We start from the raw sequence: 13,860 nt of genomic DNA on the forward strand, positions 1-13,860 counted from the left end.
AATCTTATACATGGGGGTGTCTTATACACAGAAAAATGCAGTAATTTTTTTTAACCACTGAGTCAAAAAAATCTTTTTAAGTGATGTACAGAATTATAATAATTATCAACAATATGCAGATAAGCTTAACAGAATTTACATTTGCATGCATTTGCTGAAATAATTTTTTTTAGCAAGCATGCAGTACTATAACAATAGTATATGTAGGCCAGAAATTCCAAAACATGGATGCCGTACTGAAATATTAACTCCTCATAGATATGGAACAAACATTATATGGCACTTGTAAAACTGCAGATCAAGCAGTCAGGTAGGTACATGAGGGAAGATTATTCTCCCAGGCAAGTGTGTCTACAACATCAGCCTAAAGCTGCTATTTTCCATACACTTAGTGGAGAGACCCATTGAACTGGGAGTCATGAATAGTATTGATTGTGCTGCACAATGTATAAAATAAATAATGCTCTTCCTTATATGATGAATGCCAAGTCCACTGAATCTAAGTCTGAAAGAAATAGACTGTGGACATTAGTAAACCAAAATACTAAAAACTGTTTTTTCTTCCAAACAGGCTAATGATGTAAACAGTCATGGTATAGAATGGAGTAATGAGAGTGACCGTTTATTAGTGTGTCAGATATGCATCAAGCTTGCAGATATCAATGGTCCAGCAAAAGTTAGAGATCTGCACTTGAAATGGACAGAGGGCATTGTCAATGAATTTTATGAGCAGGTAGGCCTGGGAAATCAGAATTTTTGAAAGATTTGTACAGTTTAAATAATTTTATTCATATGTTTTGGTTATCTCTATAGATATGTGCATATGAAAATGTGCTAATAATTCTATACTCTTTCAGTGAATTCCACAGACAGGTAGAGGAGTCACTAAATACTTGTCAAAAACAGTGGCTAGACCATGGTCTTTTCTAACCATATGGTGTTCCAACAAACCACAAGTAATCTCACAGATGAGCAAGCAAGCCATAGCTTGTTTCTCCAAAGCCCTTGTTTGTTTTCCAGCTGCTCTTGCCTTGTGCTTCTGTTACTTGATGAGCATCTGAGTTGGTGGCCAGTCAAATCATGGTTCAGCTAGGCTGTTGAGTTCAGACATAGTGCCAAACCAGAATGAAAACAAGACCTGGATCATAAGCCAATAAGCAGCATTGCTTTGTTTCCAACTCTGCTGTTTTGCTACTGCAACAGGATTCCACTTGTGCTCCTCTTCCCTGCAGCCCCACTTGTACCCTCAAAATGTCATCCAGGGGGTTGGGGAGGAAATTTGAGGGGAGAGGAAGGGGAAGTCATAGTGCATGAGTGGAATACTGTGTATGCAGTGTTGGATACTACCCCCTAGCTTCACATCATAGTTTGCTGCCAGAAAGCAAACTGTGGTTAGTCTGCTGGGTTGGGCTAGTCAGATATTCAAACAAATTGCACTTTGCCTAAACAAAACTTGACTTAGCATTAATATGTGGACTAGGCCACTATGTTTGGTGGGATGCTGGTGGTTTTAAGACAAAATACATTCCTGCTTTCCTCCTTTCCAAGCAGCTGCATCAGGCTGTTGGGAATTTTCTAGCACCTGAAGTTAATTGATGAGTTATCTTTGTTGAGAGAAAATGGACTGTGAACCCTTCTCACTTTCCTTGGTAATCTTTTTAATAATTGCTGCAAGTGCCTCCGTATAGCACCTGGAGAATACCATGTTCTTCCACTTGGTCATAACTGATCACCTGTCAAACAACAAACAAGGGGCACCCAGTGGTTGTTATCACTCAGGACATTGTTTAAATGGTTTAATTATACAAAAATATCTGCACAGTGTATCTTTCATAAAAGTTCTGGAAAACTTCTATCACAGCTTTATCCCAGATTAACTGTTGGTTCCTAGATAATTTTCTTAATTTAAGTTAATAAGTGTGTGTATAAAACTGTTTTAAGTGTCCTTTTGAACTAAGTAATTGGATTTACTACTCATCCAACTAGGGGCTATCGGCAGTGTTTGAAACTCCCATTGTTTTAGGTGCATTTTGCAACGGAATTTCATTAGGGAGAGCAGTTTCTGAGCTCTGGGTGCAGTACTCCACCTAAGATTTCAGATTAAAACTGCAGAATGGAAGGAAAGGAGGACCTTTTTCTGCCTCCACACTTCCACCTACTCTTTGAAAACTGGAGACCCTCTTAAGATTATTAGGGGGGTGGGCAGGGGAAGGACTAAACCATGTGGAAAATGAACATAATATTTTAGCTGCTGTTCATTCATTTTCAGCTTTGTATTGTTATAAAACAGCACGCCTAGACTTTCCATTGTTGGACCCATAACCGAGGTTTAAGGTGCCATTTAGCTCCTAGCTTTCATAGCTTAGCTTCTAACTATACTATGGCATAACTATAGCTTAGTAGGAAAAGTGCAACTGTATCCAGTTGTATCATCATGCAAAAGTCTGTTTTCATGACCAATGTTTACTGGCCATCAGCATATGGCAGCTGTAGATTGTAGCAATACTTATTTAAATATTGTATTTACATGCTGCGCATGGCACAAATCAGCTTTATATATTCCATGACTGCTGCCTAGAAAGTGTGATTACAGTGTAGTTTCATAAGGAAATATCTGCTGATAATGTGTTCTTTGTGATGCTCTATAAGACTAGAACAAATGTAACACAACTCCTTATTGAAATATTGGCTGTTCGTTTTTGTTTTATGTGTTCCAGTTACCAAACTTTGCACTGATACCCAATCTTTTCTAAGTGTTTGTATTTATGAATTTACAGGGAGATGAAGAGGCAAGTCTGGGATTACCCATTAGCCCTTTTATGGATAGACGTTCTCCTCAACTTGCAAAACTACAAGAATCTTTTATTACTCATATTGTTGGTCCTCTCTGTAACTCTTACGATGCAGCTGGCTTGCTTCCAGGCCAGTGGATTGATCAAAAAGATGATGATATGGAAAGCTCTGAAGATTATGATGAAGAAGAGTTGGACAGTGAAGAGGATGAGATGGAAGATTTAAGCACAAGTAAGTCTAAATACTTACTTAAAATACATACAGAATTTTAAATGGATTTGGATCTGGTTAATTTTTTACATTTGTTGGAAGCTGCCCAGAGTAGCTGATGGGAGGCATATAAATAAATTGTTGTTGTGTGATCCAGATATCATAGTAAAATATCACCATTACAAGTATCTATAAAGGGTAAAGTTCAAAGCTGCTTGAGTGAACTTTCCCCATCTTCTCTTCCTCCCTGAACACCAGCAATCTGTTTGACAGAGTCCCCTGACCCTCTGGAACATATCTTGGGGGTGCATGTAAGGCTGCAGGTGAGAGGGAAAGCCCCATTTCACCAGCAGAATTCCCTTGGATCTGTGCTGCTCATTAAACATTGCACCAAATTCCTTCATATTTCCATTTCCAATTAAAAGGTTCCATTACCCCCCCAGGTCCTTTCTTCCTGCCATCTCACAAAGCTCGTCTTTCATCATCATTCTGAGCACACAGACCATTCTCCTTTAACCTTTAAGCACATCCTGCTCCCTGTTTAATCAGCTAGAATGCCTGACAAAGGTGTATTCATAGCCATTCAGGTTGGTTCAGTATCACCACTTTCCTAAGCATAAGGAAAGTGTTTCATACTTGTTTAGCTCTCTTTTGAAAAGTGGCATTTCCCTCTTTTGCAGAACTACAGAGAAGAAAAAGCAGGCAGCGAATATTTTGTCAGCTGATACACCATTTGAATGAAAATCATAAAGTATGGAAGAAAGTAGTTGAAGAAGAAGAACTAAATAAATCAGAAGAGAGTAAACAGTCAGAGAATACATCCTTATGTCAAGCAGATGAAATTCAGGTTATTGAAGAAGCAGATGAAGAAGAGGAACGACATCAAGGAGCAGAAAAAACATTTTAAGAAGCCTTCAGAATGATGTACAGTACTGCTCCAGAAATAATGTATTATTTCATATAATGCTGACTTTAGACTGACACAGTGAACATAACTGTAAGAGAGATTTGAATACTGTGAAAGGACATATTTTCTCTTAACAGTATCCCACTTCTATGCACTTTTACCACATGGAATTTGAAAACTTTATTCAAAGGTTGACTATTGCATTCCATGATGCAAAGATCTCATGCCCAAGTTGGTGTTCAAATACCTTGTTTTGCTGTCTTGCTGAAAACAGCTTCTTAATATTAAAGTAGTTATACCATTTTTGAGGGGGGAAAATTAGCTGCCTTATTTTACAAAGTCACCAGAAGTATTTTGTTTATAGGACCTACCAGTAATTGGGCTGAATACCAATACATGTTTTGGAATTTGTATTTTATTTTTAATGTGGATTCAAAAATCACTGTTTCTTATATGTCAGTATGAATGTTACAGTTTACACCTGTTTGATTTGCAATTTTTTTATTAATTAAGTTTTCTTGGATTGATTTAACCATTAGATGACTGCAACCAGAATAGATTAATTCTGGATTTTGTGGTTAAAATTTAATCCCATGTGCATCAATTTGATGCTTTTTACTGTGGTGCACAACCTGCCATTTTATTTTATTTTGAAAATGTTCAGGTTTGCAGTGAATATCCAGGCTAGTTTGCTAAATAAACACCTGTTGCCTTGTTTTCATTGTTCTGTAATAGAACACAAAAGCTATCTCACTTTTGATAATGAAGGGACTGTATTCTTTTAGTCAATAATATTATAAATATGTTCCACTCTTACTCAGGATTCATGTTTAGAAACATGACACAACAGATTTTATATTTACAATATTGTGCTAATGCTAGGTGTTCATTTAAAAAAGAGAGAGTCTACTTTTTCTTTGTATGTAAACCTTTGAAGAATTAAAAGATGGTTTTCTATAAACAATTGTTGTTCTTCACTTTGCAAAATAACAAGCACACGGTAAATATTCCTGCTTGCAGTAACCACACATTAGATTAAAAAAATAATGAAAATACAATAGTAATTGAAGTCCAGTCACATGCCCAGGTTATCTGTTGTCTGCTCATTTTAGTTTCACTTTACATACAGCCCATATTGCATTGGGCAGTAAGTCCCTGAACTGTGTGCCTGATTAAAGCTCACTTAGCTTGTACTCTTTTTGGAAGAAACATTAACACTCTTCTGAAATGATGGGGAAGGACAGTAGCTCAGCCATAAAGCACATTCTTTTCTATACAAATGGTTCTAGCTTTGGCACTTTCACATAAAAAGGAGCAGGCGAAGCAGAGAGAAGTCTACCTGAGAACCAGGAGAGCTTTTGTCAGCCAGAGTACACAATACGAGATTAGATGTTACTTTGCCTGCTGTGTGTCTAGAAACAAACCATATAACATCTATCTCAACATAACTGGTTTTGCTTACAAGCAAATCTATGCAGAGTCAATTACTCAATTAGTTTAGGTCGCAATCCTTGCTGCCTGGATTGGAACAACCACCAGTGGGTGGATGGGCAGATTACAGGTCACTAAAAGCCTGGAGTTGGTACAGTGCCCAATCCCAGATTGGGCCTGAGTTCTGGGGCAGCTCAGCCTCTTCCATCAGGAAAAAAAACAATCTTTGTGGCTTTTTGCTGGCTGCTGCTGGTGGCAAGCCTGCCACTACCACATCTACCCCACCTGTTCAGCAGTTGGAAGTGGAATCCACATATCGGAGTGATGACAGCACTATGCGAGCAATGGCCGGAAGGGCTGCTCTGTCTAATCCAGCCCCACCCCGTGCAGCCCAGGGCAAGAGGGTGGGGCTTGCATTACTCTGCCAATCAACTAACTTTACTGTTGGCTGGGCAATAGCCCTATTTGAAATCTTAAATTTCATATCCAAACAAGATTCTGTGAACCACCCTGAGATCTAATGATGAAGGGCCGTATATTAATCTAATAAATAACAATAATTATGTTTACTAAAGTTCTGCATCTATTAAAAGTCACTAGCAAAACTCTCTAACATTAGTGGCCCTGCACATCCTTGCCTTAATTCTGTTAATCAGTTTCAAAATCAGAGCAAGACCCATTGCATTCTGCCCCCAAGTGTGAATATGTTTCTCTGCCTTCTCTAAGGGCAAGACCAACCTTGTTGTAATAATACCTTAACACCAACATAAACTTGCAGGTCTTTATATTGGAAGACAAAAATTGTCAGAACACTTAAGTGTAAGTGATAACTGAATTGCACTCTACATAGATTTTGCTCAGCCTTTCCAAACTATTGAAATATAATGCCAGCTCAGCCTCTAATAACAATTAATATAGCTCAACCTGCATTTATAATCATTTCTGTTTTTCAGAGCTGAGCTCAGTCAGAATGAAAGCCAGCTTTAGTGAATTCCTAGAGCACTGTGCTGGAAAAGGGCAGGTTTTAAAACAGTGCAAACTCCTCCAATAAAACAGATTAATGATCAAAAACTTTTTCTGTAGTCCTATTTAAAGTGTATGATATAAATAAAAAGGACATTTGGACTTGCTATCTAGGAGTATGGCAAGAGGGCTGTTAGTATCATTAGGATTTTTATCCTTTTCTTAAAAAGCAAAAAAGGAAAGAATCAGAAGGGTTAAAAAATATCAAGGGTGTGTGCTTGGAAAAAGAAATTGGAGGCTTTCATTAGTGTGTGAAAAAACCAGCCTTCATGCCACCTCTGGAGCTACAGAGGTGGGCAGACATGCCCTGGCAGTTGTGTGGCAATACCTGCCACCACCCAGCTCCAAAGGTGGATGGAAGATTGGGGATTGATAGCTGCATGGTCAAAGCCCCGGAAGAGCCTTGGGCATTCAGAGCCAAACTGGGAGCAGCCTTTCCTTGAAGATGCTCAGGGTGGTCTCAAGCATCCAGAAAACATAGGTTCCCTTTCAAGCAGCTCCACCCAACCTGGCATGCTTCCCACTGGCCCTTTCTTCTGTTAACATAGTGGGACCTGCTTCTGAGATTGAATAGGTTTGTCCCGCACAATTAAAAAAGCTTTTGATAAATTAGAATGTTAGATATTACAGCTGTGAACTGGATCTGTCTGAGTCTTGGACATCAAACCACATTTGGTTCAATCTGGGAGTTGGTCAGATCAGGTTGCGGCAGCCCCAGGGTGGATTGGGTCCACCCAGAGTGATCTGGGACTGTCGCAAGGGCAGTGGTGGTCTGGCAACGAGGGAAGAGGAAGAGACCAGCATTTCCTGCCACTGACCACTTCTAATTAGGGTTTAAACCCCTGATTAAACGGTTGGTGGGAAGGAGAAGGACACATGATTGTGCAGGCCTCAAATAGGTTTGAAGTGTGAATCTGGGTCAGGTTGGCTCTGGATCACCTTGGATCAGATCAGAGCAACTCTGAGCGCTGGATCAGGTGCCACTCAGGAAGATGGGCCATTATTAAACACCCTTAAACATGTCTAATAACATATTTCTCAAAAACAGAAACGTTATAAACTACCAGGTTCAGATCGTGACGTCACAGTATTTAGCAAGACACTTTCAGATTTTAGTCACTTTTCATCCCACAGATACCTTTCTTTAATAAATGCTGATGGCCTTTTTAACTTTACGATTCACTGAATGATGCTAACATTACTTTGATATATAAGACTACTTTGTGCTGACTGATCTCTCTTCTGAAGCAGGTTTCTAATATTATTGCTGCCTCACTTGCTAAAAGATTAATTAGAATAATAACCAAATATGTACACCATACTCAAGCAGATTTTATATCTGGACATTTGTTATAAGGAGGGCTTTTAATATAATCAATACATGTAGTCAAAATGCGGGTAACACCTCTGGATGTTCCTTAGTGCTGAAAAGCTTCTGAACATCGCAGATGGAAAATTTTATTTTATTTATTATTTTATTACTTTATTTCATACCATGGTTCCTCCTGAGCCCTAGGAGCGTGTTGGCAGTGAGAAGAGGGTGATATATGCAGCACAAGAGACCTGCACTGCTACCAGTGGGTCTTACTCTCCTGTAGTTGCTGCTGAGGCACATTAACGCAATAACTTATTAAAAGTGGCCCAGCGCTCCTCCGTTCAACCTGCACCTTTGTGGTTTAGTAGCAGCAGGCCACACTTTCTCAGACCTCAGAAGAGTACGCTGGTTACTCACAGCTCCAATCCTAAACTCCCAGTAGCCCAAATGCCAACCATTTCGGCACATGGGGATTCTAAAACCCTGAGGCTGGCAAACAGTCAAATTATTCAGAATAAAGATAGGAGAAAAGCTGGCAGAGGTCCAAACAGAATACAAAAATAAAACCGAACCCTGTAGCTCTAAAACCGAAATTACCGTAGCCTATTCTCTACACTCCTCCTTCACATTTACTCACAAAGAATCGGCAAGGCTGGGCAACTTCACAGAAGATCCCATCTTGGAACACTGGTGCTGGAAAAGGAACTGGATTCCCTGCTCTTGGAAGGGGAACAAGTTGCAAGAAGCTTGCTGTTGTTGGCACCTGTCAGCTCAGCTTTTTAAAGGCTCTTTCCCTGCTTATTATAAGAGATGGGGATGTGTGGTGTTTGCCCTCCTAGGTGGGTCATAAGGAAAGGGTTAAATGAGTGTGACGTGATTGGCCAGTGGGAACCCAAGGGGAGGAGTTAGAGTTGGAGTTGTTGGGAAGTCAGCTGGGAGTTGGAGAAGGAAGAGGGAGGATAAGTCTGTGGGTTGGTCTAATTTTGATGTGAGAGAGTGAGAGAAACTGTTAGGAGGAGTCAGATAGACAGTTGGGATAATCAGTTAGAAGTTATTAGGAAGGTATAGGCCGGTAAAGAAACTAAGATTAAGAAACTGACAAGAAAAATTACCTGAAACCGTAACCTTGTTAATGCTTATAAAATAAACTTGCTTATTTGATTTAATGTTAACAACTGTCTGGATTCCGTGTGTACCTGAGAGAAACGGGTTGGTGGCAGCGGGGAAGCAATCACAGTGGTGGCACAGGGATCAATAGACCGTCAAACGTCTGGGGACCCTGTGTGATCGCCACAGGGAGCCTTGGTTCTTTTTCATCACATTCCTCAGGTAGGCCCTTTAAGTGACCTCTTTGCAGAAGCAGCTTGGCAGGTGGCAGATGCCAAGTTGACCTGGGGAAATGGCGGGCTGCCAGAGGGCACCAGAAAATGGGAATGAGGACTCTGAAGGGGAGGAGGAGTCTGTGCATAAGAGGCTGCTTGAGGAAGTCTCCTTCCTTTCCCCCAGATGTGCTGAGACTTGACGAGGCAGGAAACCCTTCTCAGACAGTGGAGGATGAGGAAGAATTAGAGGCCAAGCCCTCTTGTGACAGAGCAGACCTCCTCTGAGGAGAAGGTGCATCCATCAATCTCTTCCATGGAGACCCAAGGTATCAAGAGAAGGGAGATTTGTTCCCTTTGAAGAAGGGCCTGCCTCAGGCTGTGAATGATCACAGGGATAGTGATAGGGAATCTCCTACACTACTCCATGCCTCTGAATACCCTTTGTTTAAAGAACAGTACCGTTGGTCTTTAAGTCCTGCTTGCAGGTTTCCCATAGGCCCCTGGGTGCCCATTGCCAGAAACAGAATACTGCATTAGACAGGCCTTCAGTCTGATCCAGCAGGGGTCTCCTTATGTTCTTACTTTAGATTTCGTTTTATTTTGAAAGTCATTTTCTTTTAAATCTGTATTGAAGTTATTTGTTTGCTAGTTAAAAACAACAACAACCATGAATGAGTTAATGATTAGAAGCCCCCCAAAACACATAGAACCTGTCCCAATTCTGGTTGTATCTTGTGAAAGGATCATTTCTAAAATATGCCACAGTGTATGCAAGGTTTAGGAATACCACTGAAGCAGGCACTGGGTTTTGTTATTGCAAAGTAAGTAACCCCCATCTCTTGCCACAGAGCACAAGGGCATCAATTGAATCCCACCTGATTACACATTTAGATAATTTGCTTTCTAAAATGACATTGAAATTTATATTGTTTTGAACTTCAAGTTTTGGAATTTCATTGTCTTTTCCAAAAATTTATTTCTGCTGTAGCTGCAAGATGTTCACAAAACGGTGGTATGTAGATAGAAGAGCGCTTGCAGAATGAGCAGTGTTTTTGAAGCTCACCATTGAAAATGTGTGCTCCTAACTTCCTCAGCACAGTGATGCCACTCAATTGTGCTTTGAGACAGTAGTAATGTTGGCTGCTGCTCACTGCTGTACACCCACATTCATTCCTAAGTGTTCGCTTCCAGACCTGTTTAAATATGGTAGCGTTGTAGGGTGTACTGGTTGCTACATGTGCAACCATTTCTGATGATCTGCTAGCAAAATACAGTGTTTGTTCCTGGAATTTCCCCCCTACCATCTAGAAAAATTACAGGGCATAAAAAATGAAAAATGAAAATGAGAGTCATTTCCCCTATTACTGTGCTTTGTTAATAGAGCACATAAGAAATAATATTTCAAATTCAGGTATTTCTCAGGCAAGTTTTTACTCTGCCTAACCTTTCTCAAGGGGAAAAAACCACCATGAGGGAAGAATCTTTAACTTATGCAGGAATAAATACAAGAACCATTGAGCCCAATAAGCTTTAAAAAACAAAAACAAAAAACCACCAGTTCCACAGCCCAGTATATAATGTTTTAGACGGTCCCCCTACCACTCACCTTGTGATTTCCCTGTGTTCTAGGGATTCAGCCAAGAGACAGAATGACTCAGACATTTGACTCATCCCCGCTGATCAGCACTATCCTCAGAATCACTTGCTGTGCTAGATGAGATCAGGAAGAACATTTACTTTGCTTCATTATCATAAAAAAACAAGGTGGATCCCAAGGTATGTCTTGCAGTTGATGAATCCGTGTGCATTGTACCAAAATCTTCGACTAGAATCACCAGGCTCCTTTGTCTTTTATTTTGTGGGCTGGAGAAGCACGTGCTTCAGTTTGAAGGAAACAGAACTTCGTCCATCGAGCGATCAGCCAAGGTTCCCCAGATTGCTCCAAACTTAAAAGAAAAGTGATGATGTGCACATAGCTGGCTATTTAAGGGATAATCAAGTAACTGGAAACACACAACACTTGCTCTTTTAATTTACATGCGTAGCACTCAAATATGCGGCCCACCTAAAACTTCCCACCCAGTAATATTTTTTCACACACCCTGTTCCAAATACCTGCACAATTATTTTGAAGTATTGATTTATTTCCCCTCTTATCTCTTACATCATTTTTGTTTGTTTGTTATTTTGATTTTGATTTTTGTATTTTTAGATTGTAAACTGCCCTGTGATCTTCGGATGAAGGGCGGAATAGAAATTAATTAAATAATAATAATAATAATAATAATAATAATAATAATAATAATAATAATAATAATAAGGCTATCGAAGCTATAAAAAGCCACTTAGCATAGCCATCTAAATTAGAAAACTCAGGTAAAGAAGAAAAATAAAGATGAACAGCAAAAGCTAAAATACAAAACCAGTAAAGAGCATCCAAATCATTCAGCATTCTATATTTAAAATACAAACTTTGTTTTCATCACTCTCCCGAAGGCTAGCAGGAGAGGATCTCAGTGAGCTTTTCTGGACAGGAAATACCACAACAAGAGTGCTACCATTGAAAAGGCCCTGCTTCTCTGGCCATTCTTCAGTGGCTCAAGGTACCAAGAGTACCACCTGGTATTACTCCTAAGAACACTTGCAGTTCCAATGTAGAAATCCAGGGGGGAAAGCTTTGGATTCAATCAGAAGTTGTGTTATAAAGGATTTTATAAAGGGCCTTTTTGCCCTTTGGAACACCCTCCCATCAGATGTCAAGGAAATAAACAACTACCTGACTTTTAGAAAACATATGAAGGCAGCCCTGTTGAGGGAAGTTTTTTATGTTTGATGGCACAGAGTGTTTTAATTTGTTGGAAGGTAGTCAGATGGGCGGCATATACATTTTTTAATACTATTATTATTATTATAGATTACTTCTTGTCAAGTAGGATCTGCTTTTTTCATACTCCTGTAGTATCCATAAAGATCCTGTAGTAATGCCATAAAGCTAGTTTCGGAGTAGTGCATTTTTAACATCAACGGAGCCTGGTTTCTCAAAACCCTTTACTTGATGTCAGGAGGAAAATTGGGCTGTGAAAGAGAAAAATGACACTCATGTTCAGACTTCAGTTCTTTCAGTGAACATAACATCTTGGGGGATAGCTCAAGTTGGAAGAGCATGAGACTCAATCTCAGGGTTGAGTTTTTGAGCCCCACATTGGGTTAAAAATTCCTGCATTGCAGGAGGTTGAACTAGATGGCGCTCATGGTCCCTTCCAACTCTACAATTCTGTGGTTCTATATGTATTATGGGTAATCAAAGCCAACCAAGAGAAGCTGGACTAGTTACTGGAGGTGGGGCTTAAATCAAAACCCTTTGTTTTTGTTTGGGAAAAATATTGACACCAATGGTCTTCCCAATTTCCATCGCCATTTGTTATATGGATGGCCACTCTTGTCACTTCTTGTAGCCACGTTACAGTTCTACAGATTCTGGTAATGCCTTCCTGTTTGTTTGTAAATCTTCTTTACTCCAGTTTGAATAGGTTGCTGATCTGAAATATTGACAGTATGAAATAAAAATTACCTTGCTCTCTTATGACTCATTGTTAGGTACAGGGTAGGTAAATGACTAACGTGACTCACACCAAAGTACTGCAGAGGCATAATCCGTCTTGCTGAAGTGAATAAAGCTTGCACAGCTTTGAGCATAAGCAATTCAGTGTGAAATCTCACTATGCATCCCTGTTGGTGGCACAACTACTGTTCTTTTTAACTTCTTGGGGTGGGGAGAGGACACAGAATCATAGTGTTAGAAGGGGCCTCAAAGGTCATCTGGTCCTACCAGCTGCCAATGCAGAAAATATGACCTTGAGAGGTGGCCATCCAGCCAGGTCCTCAGGCTGACAATACCAATGAATAAAACAAGGCACCAAAAACACAGTGAGACACTATTTTATTTTTAATTTAACAAAAAAATTGTCAGCTTTTCTAGCTGAGTGTGTCACATTTTGGTCTGAAGTTGTAAAGCTTATCAAATGCCAAAAAATTAACAAGTGTCTAAATTTGAGCCTTCCTTCGAGTGTGAGGTCCTGAACCAAATGACTGTCCTGATACACACACACACACCACCCAATTGGCCCTGCTTAAAAACCTCTAATGGAGGAGACCCCAAAACTGTGTGAAGCCGTCTATTTGACTTTTGAATAGCTTGGCCCATCAGGTAATCATAATGTAAGAAGACCTTTCTTTTTTAATGTCAGTATTATTGTAGGTGCATTCTTAACCACAATTATTATTGAACATGGCACGGCAAGTGGGAAGGATGGGGAGGGTGACATCTCTTGGATGCAATGAACAGTTAATTGTGTTACATACACATGGTCAATTCTTCAGTCCTACTTTAAGGAGTCAACATTTTTTTCTGGTAGAAAGCCAGTAGTCAGCTATTATATATTGTCCTTACTGAGTCATGTGGGGATAAACATTTAACTTTATTTATAGCAACATGTGAAATTGTGAACATGGTGACTTGCTTTCCATTACCTTTCATAAATGATCGTGTCGAGTGTGTGAAGGGGGGCAGTTATATCTAAGAGGCTCTTTGCGTTGGTCATGAGAATAGTTATCTGAACATTAATGTTTGTTCTATTAATGCGATCCATTATTTTAATGGGTCCAACTTGCTCAGGGGAAAGTGCTGGCACGGTAAAGCTATTGCGTGGAAGCTAGCCAAAATGTTTCTTCTTGTCACAAGGCCTGCCTTTTAAAAGCTGAGTCTGTGCTACAGAAATCCAGAAGCCACTGCTTCTGAAATTCTGCTTACAAAACGAGGGGAAATACCAAGGGAAAGGATAGCATAATGCCCCCCTCGG

The 13,860-nt window shown here is 39.8% G+C and overlaps 1 protein-coding gene across 1 annotated transcript in view; it reads left to right on the forward strand.

The window, feature by feature from the left end:
- PDE3B (phosphodiesterase 3B) overlaps positions 1–4,865 on the forward strand; it is a 56,514-nt gene extending 51,649 nt beyond the window's left edge. Inside the window, exons 14-16 of the mRNA XM_081166732.1 lie at positions 572–733; positions 2,778–3,024; positions 3,684–4,865. Of these exons, the coding sequence (XP_081022858.1) occupies positions 572–733; positions 2,778–3,024; positions 3,684–3,910 (636 nt within the window). The 3' untranslated portion in view covers positions 3,911–4,865. The remainder of the gene's footprint in view (positions 1–571; positions 734–2,777; positions 3,025–3,683) is intronic.
- The last annotated feature ends 8,995 nt before the right edge of the window (positions 4,866–13,860 follow it).

Source organism: Podarcis bocagei (genome assembly GCF_964188305.1).
Source record: "Podarcis bocagei genome assembly, chromosome: 1".
In the NCBI taxonomy this organism is placed as follows: Eukaryota; Metazoa; Chordata; class Lepidosauria; order Squamata; family Lacertidae; genus Podarcis; species Podarcis bocagei.